At 45.6% G+C, this 18,486-nt stretch overlaps 1 protein-coding gene across 4 annotated transcripts; it reads right to left on the reverse strand.

The window, feature by feature from the left end:
- Nucleotides 1-727: 727 nt before the first annotated feature.
- lmo3.S (LIM domain only 3 homeolog S) lies at nucleotides 728-16,118 on the reverse strand. 4 transcript variants are annotated; one of them, XM_041587574.1, is made up of 4 exons: nucleotides 16,032-16,118; nucleotides 11,255-11,468; nucleotides 2,976-3,101; nucleotides 728-1,886 (listed from the first exon to the last, which is right to left on the reverse strand). In XM_041587574.1, the coding sequence occupies exons 2-4, from the start codon at nucleotides 11,458-11,460 to the stop codon at nucleotides 1,781-1,783; spliced, it is 438 nt and encodes a 145-aa protein (XP_041443508.1). In that variant the 5' UTR covers nucleotides 11,461-11,468; nucleotides 16,032-16,118; the 3' UTR covers nucleotides 728-1,780. The 4 variants fall into 4 exon arrangements, with proteins under 4 accessions (XP_041443508.1, XP_018109683.1, XP_041443509.1 ...); XM_018254194.2 differs by lacking the exon at nucleotides 16,032-16,118 and adding an exon at nucleotides 12,076-12,248; XM_041587575.1 differs by lacking the exon at nucleotides 16,032-16,118 and adding an exon at nucleotides 11,609-11,897.
- Nucleotides 16,119-18,486: the final 2,368 nt, after the last annotated feature.

Below are 18,486 nucleotides of genomic sequence, written 5' to 3' on the forward strand. Positions count from 1 at the left end.
CGCGCCGCATCGAATGCGGGCGACGGACGCCGGCGCGGAGGCGCGGGCGACGGTCGCGGGCGCCGGGGCGTGCGCGACGCAACGGACGCGCGCGTCGTAGCGGACGCGCGCGACGTAACGGACGCGCGCGACGGACGCACGTAATGGACGCGGTCTGATGACGTCAGTTGGCGCCAAACTAGCGCTATTTAAACCTGCTCCAGTCTCTGCTCTGTGCCTGGTTATTAGGTTTATAACTGAAACCCTAGCGTTGATACTCTCCTGACGATATTGTGTTTGACCCTGCCTGTACCTGGACTCCGATTCTTGCTTGTTGCCTTGACCTTCTGCTTGTTTACCGTTGACGATTCTCGCTGCCTGCCTTGACCCGGATATCCTGACTACGCCTTGCCTGATCCTTCTGTACCTCGTTTAGTCTCACTGGCTACTCTCCACACCCCTGCTCCCCGTTTCCAACCTCGGGTGAGTTAGTGGGTGTGTGAGGCGCTTGTGGTTCATTGTCTTCTGTTCCTACTCCTTCTACGTCTGGCTCATACTGGTAAGCCTGACACTTAATGATGTACAAGTTTGAGAAAACGGATTGATTTAATACATTTTGGCACCTTCAGAACCAGGTAATGAACCAAAGTCAAAATTCAGTCCAATACTTTTTTTTTTTTTTAAAGGGGAAGCGAGAGAAGTAATTAAGAACCAGCCAGGGGCAATCAGACTTTCCAGGGACTTCCCATTAGGTGAAATACATTCTTTATTTATTTTATATAAAACAGACCAATTTCAGATATTATTTTCTGCATAAAAACATAAGCATTGTAGAAAGGCTGGTCGGCTGCTGACAGGGAAGTTATTATAGAAATGGGGAGGGTTCACAATAAATATCACAACTTGGGGGGCATTGGACTCCTGGGTGCTCAGATCTCCTTATTCCCGTTGATTTTGGGTCTCTCGGCAGTTGATTCCCCCCTGTGTCTGTTCTATGAGGGTCTGCCAGCATGGTGTGTGGCTGAAATACGGCAGCAAAACATCACTACGGTCATTAAACAAATCAGTATTTGTTTCCTGCAAAACCACATGGATAACATTGTGATGACCAAGCCTTGTGACCTTGAGGGTCACCATCTCAGATACATTCAATGGAATCCATACAGACCCCTCCCTCCAGTTTGGAATTAAGTGGGGTGCAAATGGGGTGCTAGGGTGCCTCTATAGCCGCTGCTTGAATTACGACCATGGAGAGATCCAGACCCTATTAGTCCATGAATCCGAGACTTGAGCCCAATGCAAAGCTTCTCCCATACACAAAACATGTGCACGCTCATTCCTATTGGCTCTTTCATTGTTTCCATTCTTTTCCTACAAACACAGCTTCTTTCTGAAATTAGCTGAAAAATACAGAAAACATAAATATACAATGTATCGACAGTGATTGTACCGAATGCAACGTGACGCCAGGACACAAATGGTAACACAATAAAACTGTATTACATTTGTGCTTCAAAATTTACAATACGTTATGTACAAAGTCCAAAATCTGCATTTCATGCCAAAAAAAAACCCAAACAGGTGAAACAAAGGATGGAGTCGTCTTTATCTTTTTGGAACATTCAGTGCTGGGGCCACAGTCACATACACAGATGCATCAGTCTGTTGCACCCCAGGGGGCCCTCATAATAATACCGACACTATTCTGTGGGCTCCGGTGCCAGTTCTTATTTACATGTACAGCAGAAAAGATAAAAAGGGCGCAGTGCTGATCATTTCATGGTGTCGGGGTCCAGGGGGCTCAGCGCACCTGGGCAGAATAACCCTCTTTCATTAAACCTTCTTCGTAGTCCGTCTGGCACAAAATCATGTTGTTCTTCAGGAAAAATTTGTCTCCCACACAAAACCTGCAACAGAAAGTGCCTGTGAATGGTCTGCGTTGCTTTTCACTGTTGATATCGAAGCCCCCCAGGAGCAGACAGAACATTTCCTATGGATCTATATTTCTGGGTACAGATGGACATCTCAGCAAATACAGGGAGTTGCTATATTCTCTCTGGGTAGGATTAGCCAATGACTGATACAAGGCCATTAGGGTTATAATGATAATAAAGGTATTGAGACGGGAATGGTTGGAGGAGCTTGCACTCTAGTGTGTGATGGACTGAAAGTGAAATGAGAATGCCCTTAATGACAGGAGAATGCCGTTGCCTCACTCTCTGTGAGTCGCAGTAATCTATTGCATTTATTGCACCGCTCAGGGGGCAGCAGGGTATTACAGAGGTGCCATTGTCAAACCCCCAGCCACTATAAAGGAACAATTGGCACAGAGGGATGAGACCTACCCCAATAATGATGGATTTCACAGCACAGCAGGGTCAGATCCCTTTTGTTTCACCAGCGATTAGACAGATTGAAATGTATTTCTGCTCAAGTCTCCAATTAAGCACAAAGGCCCCTCTGTAATGAGCCCCCGACAATGGGCTGAATGAATGGGACTGGTTATTATGGGCTGTGCCAGCGACAGGCATTGTGTGCCGGTGGGGAAGAGATTCAGGAGGGTTACTAAGTGCTGACACCGTGGGTGCAATTAGGGGCAGACATAAATAGCCAAGTTTAACTGCCTGAATATTCAAATTGGGGGGCATTTAATAGTAACCATTTAACCTCGGCCTGGGGAAGTCGTTCAGTCTCTTTGAAAATGTTTCTGACAAAGACACAGAGAAAATGGCGCAGTAAAAGGAATTTGTTTTGAGACGAGTGGGATGTTTAGGGAGCAGATCGACCGGAACAAATTCTTATTGGGGGGGTGGTGGTAGGAACCCCGATATACAAAGCAACCTGAAAATAGATTTCCTTCATATGTTGCAAAGCAAAGATTCTACACTATATGGGCAAAAGTAAAGGGCCATACATTTTAATTACTGTAGAAACCCTATTGGAATTTAGAACCCCCAACTGTCTGATGAATTAATTATCTGCCCCCCCCCACTTACCTCTGGTTACAGAGCTGACAGGCAAAGCAGTCCAAGTGGTAGACATTCTCCTTGGCTCTCATCACCATTTCGAAGGCAGGAATGAGTTTGCTGCAGGCGGCGCAGTTTCCCGTGACACCAAACAATCTGTAATAGGAAACTGGATTTTAGGTGGGTTTTCCTCTTACTCTGGGGGGAAGTAAGTATACACAATATACACAATATACACAATATACACAATAATGGCTTTATACAAAGATAGGGCCCAGCAAAGTTGTCCCTCATTCAGAGCTAATAGGCCAGGAAGCTTTACAATGTTGCTTTAAAGGGAACTCCATGCAAACATTGATGTTTGCCTATGCTAAGGATCTCCCCAATATTCATTCCTCATTCCTTTCTCTTCTCTGCACTGCTGCCTCTGACTCCTGATACAACTTCCCAATATCCATTCATTCCTCATTCTCACTGGGTTTATAGTTCTGTGTAACTGTCATTGTGTCTGTCCCTTTCTCTTCTCTGCACTGCTGCTTCTGACTCCTGATACAACTTCCCAATATCCATTCATTCCTCATTCTCACTGGGTTTATAGTTCTGTGTAACTGTCATTGTGTCTGTCCCTTTCTCTTCTCTGCACTGCTGCTTCTGACTCCTGATACAACTTCCCAATATCCATTCATTCCTCATTCTCACTGGGTTTATAGTTCTGTGTAACTGTCATTGTGTCTGTCCCTTTCTCTGCACTGCTGCCTCTGACTCCTGATACAACTTCCCAATATTTACATGGGGCCACAGACAAAGCAAAGAGTATGTATTGGGGCCCCAGACAAGCAGAGACACAAAGGTATGTGGCCCCAGAGAAATAGAAAATGTCAGTTTGGGGCCCTTGATCTGCAGAGAGAAACAGCAGGCAGTGCAATGGCATCTCCTGCAGGAGAGAAACACATTCAGGTACTTAGACATTCAGCTCATTGTTACCCCCCGGTTGGAACTGCTGCTCGGGCTCCAGGCATTTATCAGATCCCTGATTAGAATTTGTTTCCACACAAATCATTGATCATCAGGCCATTACTAGGCAAATGACAGTTAATTACCCACTACATTAACCACTGGGACCTAAAAGCTGCTGCTCCTGCCATCAGTCAACTTGATAAATGTGCCCAGTTGAGTAATGCATGGGCAGCGCTGAGCTGGGGGCCCAACAAGCCTCCATGTGCCGCTATTTGCACAATGACAAACACTCAGGGTTAATAACACACAAATTATTTGTTGTACCTTGGAATTGGCCCAGTCTGTAGCCACCTCCTTCCCAGCACACAAACAGAACCAGAACCATAGATTCACTCTGTCTGGATTCCTAATCATTACAGAACCCTCCCAGCAGCAGTATCTTAATTATTCTCTGCGCTAACGGGGGAATTGGGCTTCACACAAGATTTTCTCTTGCCTCCCTCCATCAGTTCCCATCTGCACCTGGACTCTGACGCCCTAATGATGAATTATTGCCCCTTCCCCTCTGGGAGGGAACCTTACAAGGGAACGTGTTAGTGAACTGTCAGCTCCCAGACTGAGTGCGCGGATGCGGAAATCTCATCTCATTAAGTGGAAAACAATGCGTTTGTTACCCTCACCCCGACTGCTTGCTGCAAGGATCAAGAGATCAGCGAGTAGCCAAACGCCTTCACTAAGCCCCACGTACTTGGAGATCAGAACATCCATCTTCTCATTGATTGAAGGAGTAGACAGTGTCACCTTCCTACAGAGGGAATATTCCAACCCTTTCAGGCTACTCCTCTTCTTGTGCAACTGAGGGGAAATTACAGCTAGAAAGGCACTCTGAGAATGGGCTTAACAAGGTTCTACATTCCAAACCTTCTTTGAGGCGCTTACACTATATAGGAGCAGGTTACTTACAGGAAAAAGAAACGTCCTACAGAATAAGAGGTTTGTGCTGGGTCAATAAACTGTAAGAGGTAAGACATTAAAGGGCAGTGGCCACACTCTCAGGCATTTATCAGTACTTGGTCTGCAACTGAGTAGATCATTCTTCTACAGACAGCAAGTCAAAACCTGAATTCATGATCTTCACATTTGCAGAGAAGAGATCCTTCCAACCTGTACTAGCGGGGACCAGTGAGAGAGGCAGAGTTGTGTTATTTCTTTCTTGGTAGGGATGATCAGGTACTGAGCTCCTTCGTGGGGATGATCAGTAGGAGACCAAGTTCTGACTTTCTTGGGAATGATCAGTAGGAGGCCAAGTACTGACCTCCTTGGTGGGCATGATCAGTAGGAGACCATCTGACTTTCTTGGTGGGGATGATCAGTAGGAGGCCAAGTACTGACCTCCTTGGTGGGCATGATCAGTAGGAGACCAAGTAATGACTTTCTTGGTGGGGATGATCATTAGGAGACCAAGTTCTGACTTTCTTGGTGAGCATGATCAGTAGGAGACCAAGTAGTGACCTCTTTGGTGGGGATGATCAATTGGAGACCAAGAACTGACTTTCTTTGTGGGGATGATTAGTAGTAGGCCAAGTAATAAACTTCTTGGTGGGATTAACAGTAGGGATGTAGCGAACTGTTCTGCTGCGAACTAGTTCGCGCGAACTTCGACCGTTCGCGTCCGCCGAATGTTCGCGAACGTTTGGGAACGTTCGCATTTTGAGTTCGCGTTCGATCGTTTGACCGTTCGACCATTCGAATTCCTTCGACCGCTAAAAATCTAACGATTTCCATGCGTTCGAACGATTGTAAGCATTCGATCGTATGAAAAGCATTCGATCGAATGAAAAGCATTCGATCGAATGAAAAGCATTCGATCTAATGAAAAGCATTCGATCCAATGGCTTCGATCGTTCGATTCGAATGAAAATCCTTCGATCGAATGATTAAAATCCTTCGATCGTTCGAATTGAACGATTTTAGCGGGTGTTCGAAGTTCGCGAACTGTCCGCGAACGTTCGAATTTTTTGCCGGTGTTCGCGAACGGCGTTCGCGAACACCAAATCGGCAGTTCGCTACATCCCTGATTAACAGTGGGAGACCTGAGCCAAGGGCATTATACATGAAGCTGAAGTGGCTCTCATTCTGGTAATTCTGTATCCCAGTGAATAAAGCATATTTATTAATACAGGGAAGTGCCTTCTCAGCCAGTGGACCATATTCAGTAGTGTTGAAGACATTTGGTGTATTATGTGATATTTTTGCAAAGTGTTTTCTTCACTTCTGTATTATTATATTTATTATGGCTCTTCCTTCTCAGCTTAATTATTTTGGTCCCAAGGCACATTGCCAGACTGGGATGCCAGAAGCCCACCAGAGAAAAGTCACAGGTCCATTGCACACAGGCTTTTTTTCTCCTCTGCAACTGGATCTAATGTAGCACTTCTATCCCTAAGGTACAGCCGTGATGAAGCTACTTCACAAATGAAACAGGCTTTGGTTTGGGGAACACCTTTTGGTTGCTGAAATAAAACCATATTGAGAAACTTTACAGAGCAGATTTACAGAGCCAAACCATGGCAGAAGGTCAATAATGCAGTTCTAATAGAATCTTCCCTATTTAGACATCAGTTTCCCCAAAGCCAGTGACCCTCATAAGCTATAAAATAATATTAGTCATGCATTTGATTCCAAACATCCAAAGGTTATTGCCTGGATCATATCAAACAAGGAATAGAATGAAGTAACAGGGAGAAATTGACTGAAGGAGAGAAAGACAGACACACAGATAGCTCAACAGATACCCATGGCTCTGGTGAGACTCTGCATCTAGGGCCAGATTGGAGCTTAGCTCCAGTGGATGCAATTAAGCCTAGTCCATACTGAATGTCATAGGGCCGATGGTAAGTACAAGGCTTCTTTGTGGTGTGCGCCTGCAAATGCCCCATGGTGTGTCTGAATGACATGCAAGTTAAGGGAAGGGTAGGGACCTATGTGCCTACCACCCAATGCAGGCAGCACTGTATTCATAGGGCAAAGGCATGTCTCTGTGCTACATTGGAGGGTGTAGGAAGAAAACAGAGGATTGTGCACATTTTTCCTGGCAGTCCAAGGGGCTACTACAACTGACAATCTAATAGTTTTACACTGAATCTAATGGAGCTAACCCTAGCATGCACAAAGCAGTGAATTCTGGGCCCAATCAGGGCAAAGTGTGGGGTGAATGTTTCATTTCTATACAGTTCCAGGGGCAGAGTGAGGGGAGGGTGCAGATGGCACTAGTACAACTAGGTGGTCTCTCAGCTATGTGAATATGTATTAACTAACACCCAAACAACCCCTTCCAGGCCAATATAAAGTATCAGTGTATGACAACATACATCACCCCTTTTGACATTTGGCAGTCTGGGCCTGCAGCCATGGCAAGGTGACACACCCCAGTAGTCCAACTAAATAAAGTGCCACAACAGCTGGAGGGTTCCAGGTTTGACCCCCCCCCCCCAATTCTCAAAAAATAACAAGTCCACATGAGAACTGTTTTGCCTGCCCTAACGCCTACCAGGGGCCACAGTTAGTTGCCAAATTTCTCATTACCCAAATCCAATGCCACCACTACAATTGGTTAGGGCAGTTTCATCAAGGCTTGCCGGACGGGTTTCATGTCAGTAGTTAGTATTTTCCAGCCTAGAGCAGTCACAAAGATATGAGAAACAACTCCTAGTAGTTAATCAGCAGTTATTATTTTCAAACTTAATACAGTCACACAAATACAATGTAAAATCTCTTCCACATCCATTCTTGGTGCCGCACACCTGGCACAAAGCTCCTATAAACCCACCATCAACCAATAACTTGTTATTCCTTATCAATAAGCTCTGGTCACCAGATCATCAACATTATCAATAGGCCCAGAATTAAACTGCCTTTGAAATGTAACAATCAGTATCAGAAATATCCCCTATCCAACCCTCTACCCTCCAACCCGATCCAACCCTCTACCCTCCAACCCCTCTACTCTCCAACCCCTATCCTACCCTCTACCTTTCAAGATCTATACAACCCTCTAGCCTCCAAGATTTATAAAACCCTATACCCTCCAATCCCTATACAACGCTCTACCCTCCAACTTGTATCCTACCCTCTAACTTCCAAGATCTATACAACCCTCTACCCTCCAGGAATTATACAACTGTCTACCCTCAACAAACACTTCATGGAACCTACCCTCTCGACTACCACAAATGGTACCAGAAAGACATAGCAGAGCTGTATTACTTAATCACACATCTCTTTAATGGTTACATTTTGTAAATGAGATTCATATTTGAATATTTTGACATTGTAGTAGATGTTACCCCCAGCCTCCCTACCACCACTTACATTACCTCTAGCTTTACTTCCAACATATAGAGTACCTCTAGCTTCTCTACCACCACAAGGGTAGGCATTGTAGTGGTAAAAGGTCTGTAGATCCCATACCCTAACCCTAATATCTATCATGTCATGGTAAAGATTCAGACTGCAGAAACCAATCACCTTCCCTTAATAAACCAACTGCTGAGAATTTTTTTCTTGTCCTTTTGAAACTGACAAATTGAAATGAAATATCACAAACTATAAAACTATTAGAGACAAATATTGGGGGGATTTGGGGGTGGGTGATACAGCTGATGTGTCACTTAATTTCACTCCTGATACCGATGTCTACAAATAGAATAAAGAAATAACACTGATGCAGATACACAGAACTTGGCCCATCAGACATTCACATAGATATTACTCCTGTGCGGGGTTGTACTAACTTCTGCTATAGATACTTCAGCTTAAAATAACCCCCGACTTTTCTGTATGTCTGTAGTAATCATATAATGAAGATTAGGTCGGACCCTCAGAGCCCTTCAGGAATCCAGATATTTATTGCAGGAGTCACACACAGTAACGTTATTGGAAAGGAATTTCCCCAGGATTGAGGAACCCAATTCCAATAAATCAAAGCACCATGGTCCCTTTTGGATCAAAACAATCAGTAAGTTCTAGTTCATTGTGTGGCACCCACAGACTCCGGGCCCCAGGGATGTGACAGAACTATCGTGGCCTTGAGATTTCCCATTAAATTCTGTGTAAAACAAATGCAGGCGCTAATCAGAGTCGGACGGCACCACTTTGATATGGATTAGACCCGCTGCAAATATAAATGTCAAGAATGTTATTAATCTGATAAATCATTCATTTGCTGCTCTGCCGTCCCTGCACAAATGCGCCTCTGAAATATGGCCGTTCCGCATTACTGACCTGACAGCGACGATGATTCCATTTATTTGCCAATTGCCCAAATATCACTGCGTATTTTGTAATGCAAATAGGGCCACTGGGGCCATAATAGAGAGATAAAATGCTCCATTTCAGCAGTGGGATATAAAGAGCCATTCCGCGCTGTTTTATGGGACCCATTATAATGTGCTGCATTTCACCAGAAGCAAAATAAGGGCAACCTGTGGTACCATTCACTCTTAAACTTGGGTCACTAGTTGTTCAGAACCTCCCCCCCCCCCTGGCCTGGTGGAGAATCAGCAAAACCAAGGAATTATCAGCAAACAGCAACAAATGAACAAGACACACAGCTGCCCGAACCAGTCCATAGTATAACTGGGAATTACTCCCAGAAACCCTTTGACACCAACCCTTGCACCCTAATATCAGCATTAAACTTGCCTTCCTTTTCTGTTAACCCCAAGGAACACCTTTTATTCTGTGGAACATCAGGTACAAATCCTTAATAAAATTCTAAATGTCCCCAAATGTCTTTAGGAACCAAGAGCTACAATGAGACCAATGTAGCCAATGTTCCCCTTAATATACAGTGGGGTTTATAGGGTTAATACGTCCCACTGGTTTGAGATTTTACATTCACATAACAAAGAAGATCCAGAAATGGCATGAACCAAACCCGACCCAAATAAAGAAAAACCAGGATACCCACGACTTTGCACAAACTGCGCCCAGCTCTGATTTATCGCACCTTTTCATAAATATAATAATTTAACCCCTTCATGCCCCACTGTTTGTACTGCAAATCTGGGCCTTTGAGTGGGTCAGTGAAAGACCTTCAGGCACCATCTGAGTATAATGTCCCAATGACAGCATCACTAATCGAACAAAACAATTTCCTATTTGCTATTTTAATGGAGAAATTGAATTTAAAACAAAACCTTCTGTCGGGGGGGGGGGAGGCAGACAAAGCCGGGAAACCCACCAACTATCATTAATAGGAAAATGAAGGTTTGCGTGTAACTGAACGTATCCGTGGAGCCGTGTTACCGACCAGAAACATTCGACTAGTTCCTAAATAACACAGTTCCGCTTTTAACTCAATGCAAACTGATCCATTCCCCCACAGTGATGAGCAATAAAGGGGAAATTATGTGCTAATAATGTGGGAATTAACTGCTTTGGTGCCGGTGACTTCACAAGAAAAACATTTCACTGACACAGAATGAACGGCTCTGAATAAACAAGGGACATCAATGTCATTTTGGGGTGATTGTGCTCATCGAAACCCCCCCCCCAATCCTTTGTAGGGGACTACATTCCACAGCTAGAATTAAACACCCAGTAATATTTTTCCCCTCATGAGAAGTGCAAATATAACTTGCTGTAAGTACCATCCCACAGATCAGAATGGGGCACAGTTTCTGGTGCAAGGGATATAAAGACATGCCAATACTTTGCCAAGGAAAACAAATGAATATTCTGCCAGTAATTTCATTGTTTGTACAACCTGACAGTCCAAATAGTATCAGTCACGCAAACAGAACCAGTTCCATGTGGGAGAAGGTGCTGGGGAATCTGCAGGACACAGAGCTGGACACAACGCAAGGTCTCCAAAAACTCCAATGGGACACGTCTCAAGCACCTCTAGACAGCAATTAACCCATTATGCCTTTATTTATTCAGTCGCCTTCTCTGAACCCCATATTAACTGACACTTGTTATTTAGGGGAACTATGGAGCAGCATTTCAGTGCACCAGATTTAGCGGTACCAGTAAGTACCAGTAGAGGTGCAACACTGCATTACACCCCAGTCTAACTGCTCTGCAGAAAACTGAAAGTTCTGAGTAATTACCAACAGCTCCTGGATGCTGAGCCATATAATCACTGCCTCGTGGTGTAACACTCACACTCTAACACTTAACCAAGGGGAAAGTCTGCAGGCAGCAAGGGGTTAATATTTAGGTGCAGCAATTTGTATCTGCAGCCGGGGGGACTCGCTTGATGGTTACAGAACCGAGTTGGTTCCACCTCTATAGAAAATGCAAGCTCATGGGTCCAGTTGCAGTCATGGAGATTTGGGGTACGTTACCTTAGGTAATCCCTGCGGCAGAGGATGAGGTTGGCTTTGGTGTAGAGCGTGGAGCCCACTTCCCCGAGGCGACAGTCGCAGCAGGCGCATTTCAGGCAGTCCTCATGCCAGTATTTATCCAAGGCCTTGAGCAGGTAGCGGTCCTTAATCTTGCGATTGCAGCCAGCACAACCTTTCGGCTTGGTGTCTGGCTGAACAGAAAGCATTTGTATTCCTGCCCGAGAGACAACACAAAACCATCAGAAAACAACCAAAAATCACATTTCAGTCAAAATGATAAGAGTCAAATGTAACGGTGTCTGGATGGAGGGGAGGGACAACACTCAGCACAGTCCCTGGCACCCCCAAACTCACATTAAGAGGGGCTCAGATGATTAAGGGGAAGTTCCAGGGGATTGAGGCACTTTGTTGGCTGACGAGTGAAAGTTAAAAGGATAAATATTTGGAATCAATTCATGTGGTTGTTATTTGGGGGCAAATAAAAAAGACTTTGCATCGTGCAGATTTAACTTCACCGTTTAAAGATAATTAAGAGAAAGAGCCCTAAATAGCGGGGGCTGCGGGGAGTGCGGGAAGAAGGCCAATTGCATGGAAACTCTGCTGAGCTTTTAATTGGCTGGATGTGATTGTGAGCTGCCTCACGCCTGATTGCCCCCATTACAGCCTTGTTCTGTGCCATTCATCCGAGCAGCCCCCCCCTCTACTTAACACAACAAAGTAAGAGCAAGTGCACAACAACAGCAGCAGAAGCAGCACCCGGGGGCCCAGGGCCCCAATATTCAGATGCAGCTCCCCGCACCCATAGTCCCACTTACACTTACCTGAGTCTGGAGGAGGTTTTGGGGGGCACAAGAAGAGCTTTGAGCTCAGAATTTAATGGAAACTGCAGCTCATCTTCCCCCCCAAACAAAAGCTGCGTCTTCCCCACTCACTCGTTCTCTATCCCAGGCCTGAAGGTGCTTTGTGCTCCCACCCAGGCTCAGGCTGCAGCCCCCCTATAGCACAACAATCCCCCTCCAGGTCCCCAGGTCTCGTGGGCTGCCCAAACCTTCCCCCTCCCCCTTTTTTTGAGCAATGGAGCTGGGAAGCAATTTGATTGCCCTTCTCCAATGCAGCTGCGAGGCTCCAGATACTGACATTTCTCCACTCTTATCAGTTTAATTACAGTTACCATGGCAGCAAAGTACCGGCGCCTGGCAAAGGCCAACCACACATTTGCTACACTGACTCCTATTTTGACGCAGCTCAAATACAATCTGTGTGTCTGTGTGTCTGTGTGTGTGTATTTGTGTGTCCTTGGGTGTATTTATGGGTCTGTGTATTTGTGTCTCTGTGTATTTATGTCTCTGTGTATTTGTGGGTCTGTGTATTTGTGGGTCTGTGTATTTGTGGGTCTGGATGTGTCTGTGCTTGTGTATATGTGTAGGTGTGTGTATATATGTGTAGGTGTCTGTGTATATGTGTGTGTAATACACTCCCAGGCTGAGTGTCAGACACACAGACAAACAGACACTGCTCTGGACACACAACAAGAACACAAACAGTTGGAAGTCACTAGCCACACATAGAAGCCCAGAAGCCCAGTAAGACAGACAGCAACACTCACACACAGTTAGACAATAACACAGAGACACAATGACACAATGACACACAATGTGACACAGAGAGAAGCCCATGACGGGAGCAGCCCCCGGGCACCTACCGAAACTTTGCTCCCTTCTGTGCATGGGTCTGTGTAGGTGAGCGGGGGAGGGATCGAGTGGTACCGGCGGGAGTCCGGGGGTCGGGAGTGTCGGATTTGGGGGTCGGAGTCCAGTAAGGGGGTCCCAGTGTTCCCCAGAGATAGAGAAACAGTCGGAGGAGGAGGCGGCGGTGCGACAGACTCGCGTTTCTGGCGGCGAATGACAAAGCGGCGACTTTCTCTCAACTGATTCTTTCTCCGCCCGCGACTCCCTGATCAGCACCCGGGGGAGGGGACAGCTCCGACCTGCACTGCCCGCACCGCCGCCTCCTCCTCCTCCCCCTCCCCCCCAAAATTGGCCTCAAGTCTCTGCACTAACCACCGGGCCCCCCAATACTGGCTCCAACCCCCAAAGTGTCAATATCAACCCCGGACCCCGCTTCCAGCACCGGCCACAACTTTCAATATTAACCCTGTGCTCTCCTCCCAGCATTGCTCTCAAGTCTCAGCACTAGCCCAATGCTCCCAGCACTGGCCACAGGGTCTCAGCATTAACCACAAGGTCTCATCATTGGCCACAGGGTCTCAGCATTAACCCAAAGTACCCAGCATTGACCACGATGTGTTTAAGGGGTGACATCTTTTGGATTAGTACAGTGGGGGTGAGGAATGTTGGGGAGTCATTTAATGCACCTTTGCCCCCCCCCCATTATGATGGGCTGTGTCAGATCCATGTGCCCAAATCTGTTCATTTAGATAAACACCAACTCACCTTTCAGCTTGGGGGTGCATGTGTAACATCTACCTATTCACCCCCATAACAGCCTGCCATTCTCCAACAAAGGGTCCCCAATATTACACAGCAGAACCCACAGCCCAGCAAACCAGAGAACATGTTCTGCCCCCCCAACCTCAGCTCCCCCCATTATTTTCCTGAATACTCCCCTCACAGTGCAGTGAACAGTAAATGTATGACACCCCTACACTCAGCATGGAACAGTCACCCCAAAATGTGTGTAACAAAACACTTGATATGTAACACTCCAGCAAACACTTCACCCCTTCTCCAATATACATGCCTAATAGTCCCATGTGGCTCACTCCATCACCCCAAATACTTCATATGTGACACCCCCAAACACTGTAGAGCAGGGCCAAACCCCAAGCAAGGGACTCAGCAGAAGAATTAGGGAGGGGGTGTCTCTGTGTAGGGAAAAAGGAGAAATCAAATGAAAACAAATGGTATAGCTAATGAGGACAATTAAATTAATTATGTTCAAGGAGATGAGATTCTTTGCTCACCCCCCCCCCCCAAACTGTATGATCTGTTACCCCTCGCTGCTAATACTGCTCTGTAATTCCCAGCAAGTGATTAGTGCATCTATGCTAATCTTTGTTTAAATCATTCAGCTAATTAAATGATGGGATTATTCCTGTGCCTATGGTGACATCATTGTCAGTAATTAGCGTGTTATTTGGACTATGGCAATAATTGCGCCCGGGTTTGTCTGCAATAACAGTAACCCTTTGGGAGCTGGAGACACTGGTGCTAATGCCCCTTTCTATCCCCGGCCTGATGAATCTGCCCCCACCCCCAGATACCCAATAATCTGCCACTGCCCCCACAACTATCTGCTCTACCAAATATCCAGCGTCCAAATTCTGGCAAATCACGTGCAATAGGAGAAAATGGAATCAATAGTTAACATTCAACACCACACTATTCATTTTCCCTAAAATGTAATGATAATTAGATGGGTCATAAAATGCTCCTCTTTTCATTATGACTGATGAAATGCATTAAGGCTGACAGGGTATTACCTGACAGTAATTAGGTTTTGTCATGAATTCAATTATTTGAAAGTAGAATCTTCCAAATCATTCGATTTACAGCAAGATGGGAAAGCGGCCAGAAGCCAGAGAGGTAAGTGGGCAACAATGTACAGGGGTAAGTGGGCAACAATGTACCGCAAGAGAGGTAAGTGGGCAACAATGTACAGGAGTAAGTGGGCAACCATGTACAGGGGTAAGTGGGCAACAATGTACAACAAGAGAGGTAAGTGGGCAACAATGTACAGGGGTAAGTGGACAACAATGTACAGGGGTAAGTGGGCAACAATGTACAACAAGAGAGGTAAGTGGGCAACAATGTACAGGGGTAAGTGGGCAACAATGTACAGCAAGAGAGGTAAGTGGGCAACAATGTATAGGGGTAAGTGGGCAATAATGTACTGCAAGAGAGTTAAACGTGCAGTAATGTACAGGGGTAAACGGGCAACAATGTACAGCAACAGAGGTAAGTGGGCAACAATGTACAGCAAGAAAGGTAAGTGGCAACAATGTACTGGGGTAAGTAGGCAACACTTTACAGCAAGAGAGTTAAACAGGCAGTAATGTACAGGGGTAAGTGGGCAACAATGTATGGCAAGAAAGGTAAGTGGGCGGCAATGTACAGCAAGAAAGTTATATGCGCAGCAATGGTAAATGGGCAGCAATGTACAGGGGTAAATGGGCAACAGTGTATGTCAAGAGAGGTAAGTGGGCAGCAATGTACAGGGGTAAGTGGGCAACACTTTACAGCAACAGGCAGCAATGTACAGGGGTAAGTGGGCAACAATGTACAGCAAGAGAGGTAAGTGGGCAACAATGTACTGAATTCTGTTCTATAAAGGTGGGAAGAATTCCTGATGTTGTGCCTGGGTTTCATGTCACACACACACAGATCCCTCACACACAGTCCCAGTCACCCCAAGTGATCTTGTGAACCTTGTCCTTCTGTCACCCCATTAACCCCAGGAAACCCTATTTCCTTCACCCCCTTTCAGCAGAAAAAAAGTGAAAAGAAACAATTTGTTCGGTCAGCGAGAGAAACTGTCAGTTCTCCCTACACAAACAACTTTTGTTTACAGAGGAGAAAGCGATGCCCCCCCCCATGTTGTCCCCAGAATGATTACAATGGGCAAGACTGATTAGAGCGCGACTGTTGTACCCCTTTAATGGCTTCTTTGCACAAACAGGTGCCTATTATTCCTCTTTCAATTGTCAGCCCCTGGGACGACTGCGAAGCCTTAAGCAGTAAAGAAGAAATCAACTCACCTTTTTGTTAGGGAGAGTCAGGGCAGAATTGGGACTGGGGAAGTTTACGTCTCCTCCGGAATGAAAACAGATGGCGGCTGCTTGAGGTTTTCTATTAAATATTTCATAAAAGTAAATATTTCTGTAGTCCCTGAGACGAGGAGGAGGATGAGGAGGAGGAAGAGATGTGACAGTCTTTGTGCAGGAAAAGAGAGAATAATTTCAGTCAAGTCCAGGGGAAAAAAACTCTCTATACAAAGTATAAAAAAAAAACTGTGGAGGGGGGGCAGGAGGAAGAAGGATTTCTGTTCCCCCCAATTGTGATTCCAGGGAGAGAAATGACCTGCCTCTCGTGTTAGCCTCCTGCTGCCTCTTTCTCCTGCAGGACTGGTGTAAGCTCTAAAGCCGAGTGGGCCAGCTCCTCTCCTCCACTATTTAAACACCTCACCAGGTCCCTAGTTAACAGCTTCCTCCAGCTCGTCCAAGAAGCTGACAAGTACTGTTAGAGGAGGCTGTACATGTTGCTCTAATGGACCTCATTAAGTTCTACTTACAGATGTTCTCTTAACATAATTGATCTGCGGTGAGTAGAGAGGCTGCAACTTATTCCCTAGCCCCCAATTATGCTTGGGTAATTAGATCCCCAACCTCCAATTTTTCACATTCACCCTTCTAACATTCCAAAATATCAAAGTATCTCTTTCACACAAAAGCTCCCCCTGACTGGACTTCTCTCGACTCGCAGTATTGACAGTTAGATCTGCTAACCTTTGTAGAGACGCCAATTGCAATGGCACATTCGCTCCATTCGCTCGCACACAGGCGCGCTTTTTTCTCTCTTTCTTTTTTCTTTTTTAACCCTGAGAAACAAAAGGGATGGAGAAAAAAAACGAACTTGTATGGATTGTACTTGTGATAAAAGATTGCCGTGATGAGCCCTGGCAGGAGAGGCTGCTATCTAATGTCTTTTTATCTCCATTAATTCCTCAGATGAAAACTTTAAGGAACAATGAAGGAGAGGTAGCTTCTGAAACGGTGCTGAGGAAAAAAAATTACAGCGCTCACCTGGGACACATGAAGCCAAACTAGGGCTTTTATATTGCCAATCAGCAGGGCTCTTATCATGCCTCTAATTAGGAAAGCAGCCGAAACCAGAGAGCACTTGGGGAAATGCTAATGTTATGCTTTTGCACTTAAAAGGGGAAACATTTCTTGTGCAGGAAAGAGCCCAGATTGGGCCTGACAAGTCCTCTATCTAATGGGGTGGACTGAGGTGGGCAGAAGTGTGGGGGTAAAGGAGTAGATACCCCCCCACCCCAGAATCTCCAGCTGTGAAGGAGAATTTGTTTGTTCCTTCCTCTCTGAGGACCCCAATGTAATATGGATTATTGTTACTGTGGATAAGGAAGAAGCAACGCATTTGCATTTCTTTTTAACAAACTCGTTAAACAACCAAAGCACTTCGATCGGCCGCCTGATCTCTTAATGACTTGAATAATATTCATTAGTAATGATTATAAAGAGTATTGACAGAGTACCAATACTCGGGATGAAGGTCTGCATTGAGGACCAAATAAAACGAAGGTCAGACAGCAGGGCAATATGAGAATTTGGGTGAAAAGGAGACAGTAGGGTAAGATGGGCAAGACTGAGACAGTAGGACACAATGACAACTGCAGGATGATATTCAGAGAGTGAAGTCTACCAACATGGAGATGGTAGGACAAGATGGAGACAGTAGGACAAGATGGAGACAATGGAGCAAGATGGAGACAGTGGGCAAGATGGAAACAGTGGGGCAAGTTGGAGACAGTGGGGCAAGATGGAGACAGTGGGACAAGATGGAGACAGTGGGGCAAGATGGAGACAGTGGGCAGGATGGTGATGCTTATGCAAGATGGAAACAGTAGGACCAAATGGAGACAGTAGGACAAGATGGAGACAGTAGGACAAGATGGAGACGGGTGGGCAAGATGGAAACCGTAGGACCACATGGAGACAGTAGGACAAGATGGAGACGGGTGGGCAAGATGGAGACAGGATGCAAACGCAGCTGAAGGCTATCAAGAGGTGTAGTAGTTCAGCTAAAGCTGAAGGCTGGATAGTCCTACATTACTGTAAATGAAAGAGCCCTGTAAAATCTGTTTTTCCCTGTCATATTTACACAGACACACAAGCAGACAGTTTGGCTTTGTTGTTGGGCAGCATAGTGCCCATGTTTCAATAACAAGAGGAACAATTACTAAGAATAAAAAGGAGTAACTAAAGGAACTGGCTTATTTGGAGAAAAGATCAGAGGCATGTGCAGAGAATGACTGGGCTCTAGGAAGTCATCAGTCATAATGGTACTAAGCTGGGCATTTAGTCCTTGAAGCGAAACTGTTGACTGCAGTTGGATTGAGGTGAATGTGGACCACTAGGGGCACCTTCTCAAATGATATCAAGTATCAAGTATAGACAAACCTTCTCCTAGAGT

This window comes from Xenopus laevis, chromosome 3S, assembly GCF_017654675.1.
Source record: "Xenopus laevis strain J_2021 chromosome 3S, Xenopus_laevis_v10.1, whole genome shotgun sequence".
Classification (NCBI taxonomy): domain Eukaryota; kingdom Metazoa; phylum Chordata; class Amphibia; order Anura; family Pipidae; genus Xenopus; species Xenopus laevis.